The 14690-nt window shown below is 33.5% G+C and overlaps 2 protein-coding genes across 2 annotated transcripts; both read left to right on the top strand.

The window, feature by feature from the left end:
- The first annotated feature begins 674 nt into the window (after positions 1–674).
- Positions 675–2219, top strand: LOC149381851 (tropinone reductase homolog At2g29290-like). Its single transcript, XM_089601071.1, has 5 exons — positions 675–942; positions 1055–1268; positions 1359–1575; positions 1694–1800; positions 1872–2219. The coding sequence occupies exons 1-5, from the start codon at positions 839–841 to the stop codon at positions 2061–2063; spliced, it is 834 nt and encodes a 277-aa protein (XP_089457197.1). The 5' UTR covers positions 675–838; the 3' UTR covers positions 2064–2219.
- A 7621-nt stretch (positions 2220–9840) lies between these two features.
- HAI1 (PP2C protein (Clade A protein phosphatases type 2C)) lies at positions 9841–12284 on the top strand. Its single transcript, XM_089630845.1, has 4 exons — positions 9841–10588; positions 10672–11013; positions 11216–11321; positions 11655–12284. Exons 1-4 carry the CDS (start codon positions 10157–10159, stop codon positions 11984–11986), a joined length of 1212 nt encoding a protein of 403 aa, XP_089486971.1. The 5' UTR covers positions 9841–10156; the 3' UTR covers positions 11987–12284.
- The last annotated feature ends 2406 nt before the right edge of the window (positions 12285–14690 follow it).

Here is a 14690-nt window from a genome sequence, read left to right as displayed (position 1 = left end):
TGTGGTATAGCGTGGTAAGTGTCGAAGTTTACAGGTTATCGTTTCTGCATGGTAAATCGTTACCGTTGAAGTAAACTGTTAAAAAAAAAGAGTTTTTCGCAAGATATTTAATAAATAATTTTCGAAAAAAACAAACTTCCACAAACATGCACACATATTATATATCACTCCGATAAATATATATATATTATAAATCACAATTCATAATTAATCTGACAATATTTTCACATCACACACCTACATATATAAATGGAGAGTAATCAAATATATGATTACAACAAAAAAAAAAAAAAAAAAATAGCAAAAAGGAAAGCTCTTTCTTTGATTCTCATCCCAAAGTATTTAAAAAAAAAAAAAAAAAAAAAAAAAAAAAAAAAAAAAAAGAACAACCTTCATTTCTCATTTTTCATAAATTTATATTTTTTTATTCTAAAAATTTATAAATTAACATACTCTGAACTGTTTGGGCATATTAATCCTCCTAATCTAAATTTCCCACTTTGTCCCTAATATTACGCCACTCCAGATGAAACAACATTTTAAAATTTAAATTGATGGAATGGAAGTAAACAAGCTTATTATTAAAAAAAAAAAAAAAAAAAAAAAAAAAAAGCTTCATCACTTAAAAAAAAAAAAAAAAAACTTCATCATAAAATATACATTGAGACGTCAAAACGGTATCTTTGAATAGTTTGGTAAGAAAAGTCAAAGAAAGCAAGAAGCGGCATGGAAATTTCCCAATTTTGACCAAACTGAATAATGAGTTTTACTGTCAGCACTCAGCACTATATATAATATATAACAATAAAACCAACACACACATCAAAAAGCAAGAATAATGGCTCAACCAGAAATCAAAACCACCAACATTGACACAGCTTGTAATAGATGGTCTCTCCGGGGAATGACCGCTCTCGTCACCGGCGGCTCCAAAGGAATCGGGTTTCTCTCTCTACAATTGCAATATATGTTATGTTGTTGTGATATATACATATATATATATATGTATATATATATATATATCTAACGCCTCCTTTGCATATACACGCTTCAGTCACGCTGTAGTGGAGGAACTGGCTGGGCTAGGGGCAAAAGTCCACACGTGTGCCAGGAACGAAGCCCACCTCAGCGAATGCCTAAGCCAATGGAACGCAAAAGGGTTCCAATTTCAGATCACCGCTTCCAAATGCGACGTTACGCGTCGATCCGATAGAGAAGAGCTCGTGAACAGAGTGTCGTCGCTGTTCGATGGAAAACTCAACATCCTCGTAAGCAAAGCATCATCGAACAGCCAGTTAGAGATTGAGATGTGTTTTTTTTTTCTCTCTTTCTTTTAAAGTCGTTGTGTTGAGATTCAGATAAACAACGCTGGGACGAACGACAACAAATCGACGACGCAGTACACAGAGGAAGACATGTCGTTTTTGATGGCCACCAATTTCGAGGCCGCTTACAACATGTGCCAGCTGGCACATCCTCTTCTGAAGGCTTCGGGGTCAGCGAGCATTGTGTTCGTCTCGTCGGTGGCCGGGGTTTTAGGGATCAACGTCGGTACTATCTACAGCGCTGCCAAAGGTAATCATAAACAGATCTGAATAGTTGTGCTTGTGAGTCACATTTTCTTCGTTTTAACTCTAGCACCAAATATTCATGAATATGTAATCAATTTGTTTGTTGATAATAATGATTTAAGGAGCAATAAACCAATTGGCTAAGAGCTTGGCGTGCGAGTGGGCAAAGGACAACATCAGGACCAACTCGGTCGCGCCGTGGTTTATCCGAACGCCTCTCATCGAAGTCGTACGTAACATTCTTCGAACGATTCAATATGCCAATCGGTCACATCGATTAATCATTTGTTGTCAATGCAGGATCTGAAGAACAAGGAGTTTTCAGAGGCAGTGAGTGGAAGAACTCCTCTCGGAAGAATCGGAGAGGCAGATGAAGTGTCTTCGTTGGTGGCGTTTCTGTGTTTGCCTTCCGCGTCTTACATAACAGGCCAGACTATTTGTGTTGATGGTGGAATGACCGTCAATGGTTTGCTCTATACTTACGTTGAGTGAGAGAAAATGAATATCCATCTCACTTAAAGTACTTGTTTTGATTGTATGATTGTAGCTAAATAGCCAATTTAAAGTTATGAATTTGTAAAATAATCAAAATTCATCTTAATTTAATTTAGTGAAATAGCTAAAACGGGCAACAATCTGGTTTCAAATTTGACCTTAAATTTTTTTTTTTTAAAAGTAATAAATTGTTTATAATAATTGTCATAAATTTTAATCTTGGTTGTCAAAAAGTTTTTGAAAACGTAAATTTGACTAGTTTGATGAAAAGTTGAAACTTTGACTATTTTGTTAATCAATAAGTTTCAAATTACTATTTTATACGATTTTTCCTTTTAAAATATATCTACCTCTTGAATTCCTTCGATTATTAAGAGCTTTTTCATGTACAAATTTGCGTGTCTATCGACCATGCTAATCAGGCCCGGTCCACGCCTTAGGCAACTTAGGCCAATGCCGGTAGAAATAAAAGCCCAATTTTAAAACATTAAAAGACTATTAGCTATAACATATGTCATTATCTTTTGAAGACTTCTTTAAAAAAATATAAATAAATAAAAAGTATGGCCCAATATTTGACAATTGGGAAAATATCAAGAGTATCCATTGTGTTTAATCGAAATGTGAGATTTATTCTTTCGATTTCTAGAAATATCAGACATATCCCTTCAATTTAATATAAATGATATATACCTCCCCTAAAAAAATGTTATATTACAAATATCACCCATTTTGTTTATTTTTTACAAAAAAAAATAAATTTGAACTCCCCAAAATACGCTTAATGAAATGATTTTTTATTTTCTATTCTATATACAAAAAAATTAAATTAAAAACTTTCTTCATAAAAAGTTAAGAATTTTTTTTATAAAGAGAGATTTTGATTTTTTTTAATAAAATAGTAAATAAATATGTATTCTATTAAGGGTATTTTGGAGAGTTCAATTTTTTTTTTTTGTAAACGAAAATGGTGATATTTGTAATATAACATTTTTTAAGGGAGGTCTATATCATTTGTATTAAACTGAAGGGATATATCTGATATTTCTAGAAATCGAATGGATAAATCTCGCATTTCGATTAAACACAATGATACTATTAATATTTTCCCTTGAATTTTTACTAGCCGTAATAATGTGTACGATGACTATCACTTATACTAAGAAATTAATAATGGACCTTTGTTTACAAGAAATACAAAAGTCCAATTTTGAAGTGAAAATGTCAAATAAATAGCATATTTCACATGTCACTTTTTTTTTGGTAAGCTTGCTTGTGTGTGCCACTAAAGAAAAAAAAAACAAAAAAAATTAGAAAATAATTTAAATGTTTGATATTGCTAAATAGCCAAAATTTAGTAAATATTAGGTAAAAGCCATAATTGATGACGTGACTTTATATATCAGTGGTTATTTACTTAATATTTACATTTGTAAATATATAAAATTGGTTATTTACCTAATATTTACCAAATCTTAGCTATTTAGCAATGCTAAACGTTTAAGTTGGCTATTTTGTTAAATTATAAAAAAAAAGTAGGAAAATTGAAATTTTCCAAAAGCTTTTGCAAAGTAAGAGAGCAGTGATTTTTCACAAATTTCAAGAAACAAAAAGAAAAACCAGGTTTTATATTTTAGTAAAAAGTTTAATTTTTTTGGTTTTTTTTTCTTAGAGAGTTGTGGTTAGTTAAATTATATTTTTTTATTTGTGTGTTTTTATTTTCTTTATGAGCCATGAGAACATAAGAAAATAATTATTTATTAATTAAGAGAATTGTAATTCTATTATTTTAATTACAATTATAGCTGAAGATTTAAATGTACGCATCATCGTTTCTTTGATACTTTTTTTAAGAAGGTTTAATTTTATATTCTCGGACCTCAATATGTATTAGGCCGAGGGGTACTAAATTAGCAACTAAAAAACTACGCATAATGTTTTAGTAACTAAACCATAATAATATCGTCCGTTATGGATAACAAACCTACCTGTTTACCTATCTCTTCTTCGATTTTTTTTTTTACCATTTTTAAAAAAACATGAACGAGTTCATTAAATATATTTCGGTAATGCTTAAAATCATATTCATCAGCGGTGGCAGAGCTGATGTGGATTATTTTTAAGGTTATTAAGTTATATAGTCACACGGTTACAGTGAATTGGGATATAGCCCACCTTTCGTTAATTTCTTGTAAATAACCAAGTTAATTTATTAACAGATTAATAAAAGACTTATTTAATCCAGCTAAACATATAAAAAAATGTAGTTAATAGGCTGCCACGTATGCAAGTTGGCTATTTACAAAGTATTTACTAAAAGTTGGCTAATTTACAATTCATATAGTTTAGGTGACTTAAGTAGCCAATTTTTGGTTATTTTTATTGGTTTGTAAGTTTGCTAGCATCTACTTTAAGTATCATTTTTCCGTAAGTTGTATTGTGCAATCTTAGATAAAGCTTTGGAGTTTGGCCCGTCTGATTTACATAGATTATTACAAGTTAAGAGACAGAAAATGCGAACACTGCAACAAATTACAATAGCGACCCAGTTTCTTTGCCAGACTCGTCGCTCCTTACGCGACACGTGGCTCCACGCGAAATCTCGGGTTCAGCGAGTCGGATGACGAGGATGGCCTCGGTTCTGACTACTTAACCAGAGTTAATGCCTCGAGTTAGTAATGATTTTGGTTATGCTGACATAGGCGAGCTTCAGAATCGGTGAAGGTGACATCGGCGACCTACAAATACTCAGTACACGTGGGCAGAGCTAGTTAACACTTACACCAGCTAGTTATTTTCATCTTTTTTTCGTAAATTGCTGAAATATTTGATAGAAAATGAATCATTCAAAAGTGAAATATAATCTTCCATGAAATTACTAGTAGAAAATGAGAATCTCTTTTGATAGTTTAGACTTTTGAGTTTGGTGAGAATAGATTTTGCATGGATTGTTTATTGCTTACAAAATACAAATCAATGATAATAAAATCTGGCAATAACTAATGTGAGAATACTTGAAATTTGGCTGTATTAAATTTAAATTAGAACATTGGATGTCATACTTTGAAGCAGGGATACAACAATTTATGTGAGGAACGTATTTGTGGCCTGATACGGTTCATCTTATACGTTTGTGGCTGTATAAAATTGTTGTTCTTGTTTCCAGGTGATAAATACTATTTGTGTTCTTTTATGGTATGGTCGCGGAAAGAAAAAAATATTTGAGAATTGTTAACAACTAAACCACTTAAAACATATTAATTTTATTATAACCAACGTTTAGTTAATAATTGATAATTAGCCAAATTGATGATGTGCCGAGTGAAACCACTTATTTTGTACCGAATATACCCTTATTAGTTAATTAATAAAATTTATTTTCGTATTAAAAAAATATCATTATTATTTAAATTTTTTAATTATAGGATCTGGATTTTATGATTTCAAAATAAACTTAAAAAAAAAAAACCGTTGCTACTTTTAGTAAATTTCAAAGTTCATAAGAAAATAGCTTGTGAGCTAAAAAAAAAAAAAAATCTTTACGAGTTAAAGAAAATTACTCTGCGCTCGTTTCATTTTTCTGTTTTTTCTTGAAATTTTCGCAGTAATAATTAGTAATATATAACAGTTAATAATCAATAATAATCTATAATAACGTACTGGCCTCAAGATTATATGTTTTTCACAGTAAATAATCGTTAATTTTTGTTAATAAGTATTTGTTTATCTCTTTTCGTCAATATTTTTATGGTTTTGTGCATAATTAATTATTGTTAATTATCATTGATACGTGGCCTTTATCTTCTCCAAGAGCTTTTTTCTGCGATTTTGATGTGTTGAATGGCTTATATGTTTTGGTTTTCTTTTTAAAATTGTGTAATTGGTTACGTGTACCCTTAAATATGCCTTATTAATCGCATCATTAATTTTTTTATTATTATTTTCGTTTTTTCATTATGAATTAATGAGCTGGACGAAATTTAAATTAAAGGGTAATTCAGTCTATATCTGATAGGAAATAATGTTGTGTGGCTAATAAATAATAATTATCCAAACGGTGGCTATTTTGCAATTTCAAGTTTGAAAATGGCCATAAATCTACACTGCCCAAAATATTTTATAATAATGAACCTTGGAAATTGACTTTCGGCGTCATAATATTGTTTAAATCTTTTACAACCGTAGTTCTCTTCTCTCATTATCAAATAGGAAATTGGACCTAAATATTAATAAATTTAAGATTTTTTTTCCAAATTAGACTAAAATTATAATCAAGACAAATGTATTGGTAGATTTTTAAATGTATTAGAATATATATGTCATTGAATTATGAATTTACAAACATATATCAATAAATTTTGTTATGATTATGCTTTTGATTGATTTTGAAAATATATTCAAGTTTATTAATATTCATGCCCAAATCCCTATCTAATAACTAATAAAGACACAACGTTTATTTTAATTATCCCGAAGAGATTGCTTAAAGGGTATTTTTAAGAGAATTATACACAAATAATAGTAAGTAAGTCAGTTATTCCACATTACTCTTTTTTTTCTTTCAAATTAAACAGATATAAGAGTGCTTAGTTACAAACATGTAACTAATAGTGTCAATAAAACAATATTAGTTGCGTGTTTGTAACTAATGACTCTTAGATCTGTCTAATTTGAAAAAAAATATAATAATGTGGAATCGGCCACTTATTTACTCACAGTGGTGTCCAAATCCATAATTTTAACGTTTCATAGGCCCAAAACATTGATTTGCCTATTGTGTTCAAAATGTATATTGGTTTTCCAATGTTGTGCATCTCAATCGCTAGCATTGGTTTTACAAGTTTCCTTTAGAAAAAAATATGTTTAATGTTATTATAGTCCTCCTCAACCGTAGGAGATTTTGTCCGCTTTTATATCATTGGTGAAGTAAGTACTACCAAAAGAATGCTTTCTATACATCTCATTCGTGCGGGTGTAGTATTGATGTCAACGTGTAAAAATGAGATTATATGTACGTTACTAGCGCTTTTTAGATGTTTGTAATTTTTTGACATGTCGTTTGCGCGGGTTCATAATTTTCCTAACTTGAATATATACAAAAGCATCTGTATTTTGATGAATGTTTTAAGATTTCTTCAATCACTTTGAAAGCAAAAATTGGTATTAAGTGTGCATTGTTAACCATCATTAACTATGCATAATTGACTATAACTAAGTTCGACTACAAAACAAGATTTCATTTTGAATTGCTAATTATATTCCTCTTCATACTCATAGTGCTTAGGTTCTCGTGATCGACCTTATTAGCTCAAGATCTTGATATGGGTTACTTAAGTGGATATATTCTTATTTTTCTGTGGCTGGCATCTTAGTGTGCTCAATTTATAACGCGGAAAAAAAGAAAAAAAAATGTTACAAACTTCGTCGCGGTAAACATAATAGTTCGCCACGGCGAAGTTAAAAGTGAAAAAATTTGAGCCGTTGGATTGAAATCCAATGGCCTAGGAAAAAATATAAATAAAAAAGGAATGAAAATAACCGGAAGGCATGTTTTTTGGTCACTTCCGTTGCTTCTGGGCTACCCCTCGGAACTAGAAGTTCCGTTAGCCAAAATTCAAGCATCGGAACCGGAAGTTCTGGTATGTTCTGGTTCAGATGCTCAAAATCAACTTAGAGTGCTCGTTTTTTACTTTTTCTCATTCGATATTTTCCTTGAAAAATTGGGTGAAAAATAATATTTATAAAAAATTTATATATGAAGGATTACGTTTATGTATATTCTACCACTTTTTTTCTTTTATTTCCTCCCATTTTATATGACTTCCAAACACAATATAGAATTTTGATTATCACGTCTAATTTCATTTAATTTAATTTGTCATTTCATTTTCCGGTTTATGAGTTACGAGCCAGATGTCTCTAATTGTTCTGTCCTTCTTGCTATGAAACTACTAGGAATGACAACGGACATGAATTTTAACGGGTACACCAATACCAATACTTGTACCTGCTTAAAAAAATACATGTTAAACCGATTTTCTAAACTGGGTGGGTAACGAGTGCCACAATTAAGTATCCGTTAACCTTTAAAAAAAAAAAAAAAAAAGAGTATCAAATTAAGTATTAAAAAGACATGGATTTCATTCAAAGTCGATGATCTATGAAAGATTACCACAAACAACATTAACTATTTTAGAATTAGAAAAATAATTTACAAAATTATACAGAAAATGAAGAAAAAAATTCTATAGACTACCATATATAAATAAAGAAATTCCACTTCAAAAAATATTCCACTACAGACCACCATATAAAATTTCCAATAATAAAGATATCTAGCCTAAACATCTTCTACATACCAAAAAAATATTTCCAGTACATACCAGCAAAATATTTCTCTTAAATTCACTCAAATACGTATAATATTCCTACAGAGATACTATATTAATACAAATATTTCGATAAAATGACTAAATATCATCAATGATATCCATTATATTTATACATTAATATTATGATGTAATCTAATGTTTCTTAAACAAATTAACTAGGATTTTTTTTTAAAAATTAACGGGGCGAGTATAGCTGTTGGTACGTTCGAGTTGACATTATTTTTTTAGTGCAAGTCGTTGAAGAAAGATGTCAATCTTCCTACCTCAGCATTTGTCGAGACATCATTCTTCTTTTACGCAGACTGTTTTTTGGTAAGTTTCATGTTTTGTCAGATTGGTTCGCAGACGTAGTCTTCATACCCCCAGACGTAGGTGTCCTTGCACCGAACTGGGTAACCAATTTGTGTGTCTCTTACTCTTTTATACTCATAGTTATCTATTCATTACTTGTGTCGAAACAAGTTGTCAGACACATTATCTTTACATTGTGAACGACATCTTGCATTCCTTACTAAACAGAATTACAATAACATTTTCACCATCCGACCTGTACCCGTTAAAATGCTAATGAACAATACATGTTAACTCGTTAATTCATTTTTAACAGTTATTATCCGACCCGTTTAAATCCGATAACAGCAAAGTTTAGAGTAAAAATGCCATTTTTAAAAGTCTAAACATTCTGAACTCTTTTTTTTTTTTTTTTTTTTTGAGAAATCATTCTAAAGTCTAAACATTCATTACTTACCAGAGTACCATTTGCAAAATTCGAGTTAATTACCCATTTATTCAAACTTATTTTTACGTCTGACGAATTTAAATTCAAAATAAAAAAACTTATTATTGTTGAGTGTATGTAGGTGGTTTGAGCGATCCGCTCAGATACTCTATATAGGGCGTCAACGACGAAGGCACTTGGGCCCACCCGTCAATGTCACAACACTGATACGTTCTAGCATGTGATTGGACCACAACGTCAAGAGGGAATAAAGTTGGAATATATAATTTATTTTTCTCATCACAATAAAACCCTGCTTTATTTTCCCCTTCAGAAATCGATTCGTGGCTTAATCTCCGTACGAGGATGAGGACACGTGGTGTACCGAGTTTAGACACAGGGCCGAAGAAAGAGAGAAAGAAAATGATATTCTTCAAATATAACAAAAATTTGAACTCAAAACGACGCCAAAAGACCAAATGCGTGTCCGGAAAGAAAGTTTCGCCATTATGCGTTGTTGGACGGTCATTGGGCCACGTACTGAGCGTCCAAGGTTACGTGTTAGATAACCCTGGTAACGCAGGCAGATCGACGGTCCAGATTAGTTGAATAAGAGGAAAGGAGCATTTGGTCACGCAGTATACGAACACTTCTCTGCTGCCCATGACGGGAACGGGTAGCTGCCCGTGGTGACCAGAGCCACAGATAGAGAGAGAGAGAGAGAGAGCTTCCATGGATGTAGTTCTTTAAAAACTTTCCCTCTGTTGCTTGCGCGCGAGCGTTCTCATCGTCAACGATCGTTTTCGATTTTTCAAAATTCTCTTTTAATAAGTTCGAAACGACGCAGATGAATCGCCTTCGGTGATTTCATTACGATGAACTAGTAGTACGAACGAGACTAGACTAGGTTGGAGAGGCGTTCTTTGTTTGTTAGGCTGGTGTATCTATTTTTATTTTCTATATGTTTTTTTCCTTCCGAAATGGCGGAGATTTGCTGTGGCTTGGTCAGTGAGAGCGAAGCTTCATCGGCCGGAGAGTCGAGCTCGCGAGCGGCGAGGCGGCGGAGGATGGAGATCCGGCGGTTTAAGTACGTAGCCGGAGTGGTGACGCCTCCAGAGGAGGCGGAGAGAGGTCTGAAGCGGATTAAAGGCACGTCTTGCGACTTCGACAACGCGGTGGAGAATTCCTGTTTGGAGGAGGAGAAGAGATGCGCGAAGGTTTCCGGCGAACAGACCGCGCCGGATCTGGAGTCCTCCGGCGACCGTCCGAAGTTCGGATTCGCGTCGGTCTGCGGGAGGAGGAGAGACATGGAAGACGCTCTGGCCGTACATCCTTCGTTCCTCCGCCGGCAAAACGGCGCCGCGACGGACCTGCATTACTACGGCGTCTACGACGGCCATGGCTGCTCTCACGTACGTCCGGTTTTCATTCCCTAGTATTCTCTGGTTTTTTCAAGATTATAGAACGCTAATTAGGAAGTGGTGTCTTGATACAGGTGGCGACGAAGTGCCGTGAACGCCTACACGAGCTGTTGAAGGAGGAGATGGAAGGTAAAGAAGCCATCGTCTCTCATGAGGTTGCGACGGAGGACACAGAATGGAAGGCTGCGATGGAGCGAAGCTTCATTCGGATGGACGAGGAAGTTATCTCGTGTTGCAAAAGCGGCCTCGGAGCGACTTGCCGGTGCGAGCTTCAGTCGCCGGAGTGCGACGCCGTCGGATCCACAGCCGTCGTCGCCGTAGTGACGCCGGAGAAGATCATAGTTTCAAACTGCGGCGATTCCAGAGCCATCCTCTGCCGCAAAGGCAAGCCCGTTCCTCTCTCCTCCGATCACAAGGTAATTACTGGATCCACGGAATCGGAAACTCGCAAACGGTTTTCCTTTTGGCGCGTGTCTTTTGCGTGCTTTGCTTTTTTTTTTTTTTCTTTCTTCTTCTGCTTTTTTCGGTTGGTAGTCCATCGTAATAACTGTACAACTCTAGATTACAGCCGTTAGATTTTGATAAACTGATAGATCTTTTGATATTCTTGTCCCACAGCCGGATCGCCCGGACGAGCTCGAACGGATCCAAGCCGCGGGTGGGCGGGTCATATACTGGGACGGTCCACGGGTTCTCGGAGTCTTAGCCATGTCTAGAGCCATAGGTAATAATAATAAAAAAAATTACACAAATTAGCAATTCTTTAAATTACAAAGTAGCTAAAAGTAAAATATTTACACTAAACAAAAAATTAACTAAAATATACACCCTTGTTATTTATTAATTTAGCAAAATTTGGGAGGAACTTTGACTATTCTGTCAAAGCACTCGTAGTAATAAACTTTTTTTGACGAGAAAAAAATTACCTTTTGCCCTAAGATATTTTTTATTTATGTTTTTAATTTTGGCTATTTAGCAAAATATTTTTTTAAGACAATATTACCCTTACTTAATAGCTTTCTAGCTTTCTGATGTTAAATCACAATGCTTAACTCAGGCGACAACTATCTGAAGCCGTACGTGAGCTGCGAGCCGGAGGTGATGATCGTGGACCGTACGGCGGAGGACGACTGCCTGATCCTCGCCAGCGACGGACTTTGGGACGTCGTTTCGAACGAGACTGTGTGCGGCGTGGCTCGGATGTGCCTCCGTGGCAAGGCCATTCCGGCGGCCGCGGCGGCGGACGAAGAACCCGCCGCCGAGGAAGGGGATCGCTCCGACAGGGCGTGCTCGGACGCGTCGATGCTTCTGACGAAGCTGGCTCTGGCGAGGCACACCACAGATAACGTGAGCGTGGTCGTAGTGGATCTCAGGAGGAGGGACACGTAACCCCCCCTCTCGCCGCCTTTTGTCATCGTCTTTATGCTTCCTCACTTTTTGCCGGTGAATAAGCTGGTTCTTTTTATCTTTTCTTTTTTAATTGGGGTTGAATGGGTTTTTTTACGTGTCCGGATATTAATATTTTTTTTTTCTTTATAATATGAAGTGTTATGGGACGTAGAGCGAGCGATGTGTGTATGTATGGCACTGCTGGTTTTTTATTTCAGAATGAAATCTTTATGCACACCGTCGAAGTATATACACGTGTAATATTAGACCCAAGTAAATATATGCTTTATGTATTCAACGTTGTCTTGTCTGATTTCCTTTGCTTTGAAATTCTTATGCCCTGATCAGTCGTTTCTCACTTTCGGGGGCCTATGCATTACCCGGCTTCATTGTTGTTTCTAGAGACTAGAGGTAAATAAAATATAAAAATTACGATATTTTACGGAAATGATATTTGTGGGGTGTGTTTTACTTTTAATATCTTAAAATAACATATCGAGTAAAAAGGACTTTTGCTTAATTTTTGAATAAGGTGAATGACACCCAATTCCAAAAAAAACAATTAGGGGATAAATTTTTGAGAATCGAAATGCGAGATTTATCCTTAATAATATTATACATATATTTTCTGTTTAATATAAGTGACGTATATTTTTCCTAAAAAAATATATATTTATTTCAAATATCATTCTTTACGTTTATTTTTTACAAAAAAAAAAAAATTGAACTCCTCAAAATACCCTTAATGAAATAATTTTTTATTTTCTATTCAATATAAAAAAAATAAATCAAAAAATTTCTTTATAAAAAGTTAAAAGAATTTTTTTTATAAAGAGAGATTTTGATTTTTTTTTAATAAAATAGTAAATAAATATTTGTTCTATTAAAGGTATTTTGTGGAGTTCAGATTATTTTTTTTGTAAAAAATAAACGAAAAATGTGATATTTGTAATATAATATTTTTTAGGGGAGGTATATGTCATTTATATTAAACTAAAGGGATATGTCTGATATTTCTAAAAATCGAAGGGATAAATCTCGCGTTTCGATTAAACACAAGGGATACTCTTAATATTTTCCCTAAATTTTTTAGTATAGTAATGTACAATATGATATTACTAAAAGTTATGGGACTAGTCGCCAATATAGATTATATTATTTTCGTAAAAATTGCAACACTTTTAATATGTGGTATATTTGTTTTTTTTTTTTTTTTTATATATAAATAATGTGTGGTATTTATAATAATTACGATATTTGCACCATTTTTTAAACAAACTACGGAAGAAGTTCAAACCTCAATCCGCTCTCTTGTAGGGGTGTGCAAGAAGGACTATCGCGAGATATCTATATCCGCGTGGTATTTCAAATATTAATTTAAATCGAGCATTTGTAATCAGATTTTATTGTTAAAATCAAATTAAAAAATTGTTATCGGTTAGTACCTATACGCGATTTGGAGAGGGAAAAAACTAGAAAATCAGATTGCTACATAATTTCAAGAATTCATTATCGATAATTAATTATGCGATTTAAAGACCAATTAATTTAATTTATAAATTTAATTATTATTTAATTAATACAAATATATTTGATACAATATAGTTGATTTCATTTGTCATGTTATTACCCATTAAATTAGCTATTTAGTGAATGTTTTTGAAACCTTAGCCAATATACAATTCATAAATTTTATTTGATGTGCTTTATATAGTCATAATTTCTTATTAAAAGAAAAGACAGTTTCCACTTCATCTATGCAATAATCCTCATATAATGCGACACATGGAAAGCTGTTGTGTACATTCAGAATAACATTCATGCAATGATATGGTCTTAAAAGCTAATAATACACAATGATTTCTATTCCGGAATGCTGGAACAATTTTAAGGCCTTGAAAGCTAATGATACACAATAGTTTATGTAAGCTAGAGAGAATAGGAAAGGAAAGCGAGTGTTCCGAAATTCTGAGAATATATCTTCTACTCATTATTATGAATAATGAATATAAGTATATATAAGGTTACATAAAAGAGGAATTAAATGGAAATATTCTCAACTAATTAACTACATCGAAAATGAAGAAAGAATTGAGATGCACAATTTTCGATATTATATTTTCAATACGGGTGGTGATTCCGAGGTTACACCAGTCTAGACTGACGAGTTGAACTTCAACACTCCCCCATAATCTTGATTGTAGATGTTAAGAAGATCAAACTTGCTACATAGCTCGAAGAAGCTAGTTCAATGGAAAGACTTTGTTATAATGTCGGTCACTTGATGTCGGGTTGGAATGTACTTCATTTCGATAATCTTTAACTCTATATTCTCACCGACGAAGTGACGATCAATCTCGATGTGCTTAGTTCGGTCATTATGAACTGGATTCTTTGCAATGCTTAGATCGCAACTTAGATCTCACATAGGAGCTTAATTGGTTCTTCAAGCTTGATCTTGAGGTCGTTCATAAGCCGTCTTAACCACAAACCTTTACACGCTACATTAGCTAACGATTCGAGCTCGACTTATGCACTGCTTCAAACAACCACCATTTGTTTCTTGCTTCGCCAGGTGACGAGAATACCCCAAATACACATACCAGACATAGATTTCCGATCTAATATTGACCCTGCCCAATCTGCATCTGTGAAAACTTCGACTCTTTGATTGTTTCATTTTTTTAAAAACAGACATGTTCCT

Source organism: Urtica dioica, chromosome 11, assembly GCF_054948205.1.
Source record: "Urtica dioica subsp. dioica isolate 48M chromosome 11, U.dioica_male_clone48M_v1_H2, whole genome shotgun sequence".
Lineage (NCBI taxonomy): Eukaryota > Viridiplantae > Streptophyta > Magnoliopsida > Rosales > Urticaceae > Urtica > Urtica dioica.
Note: the sequence above shows the minus strand (reverse complement) of the source record. Positions and strands in the feature narration are given on the sequence as shown.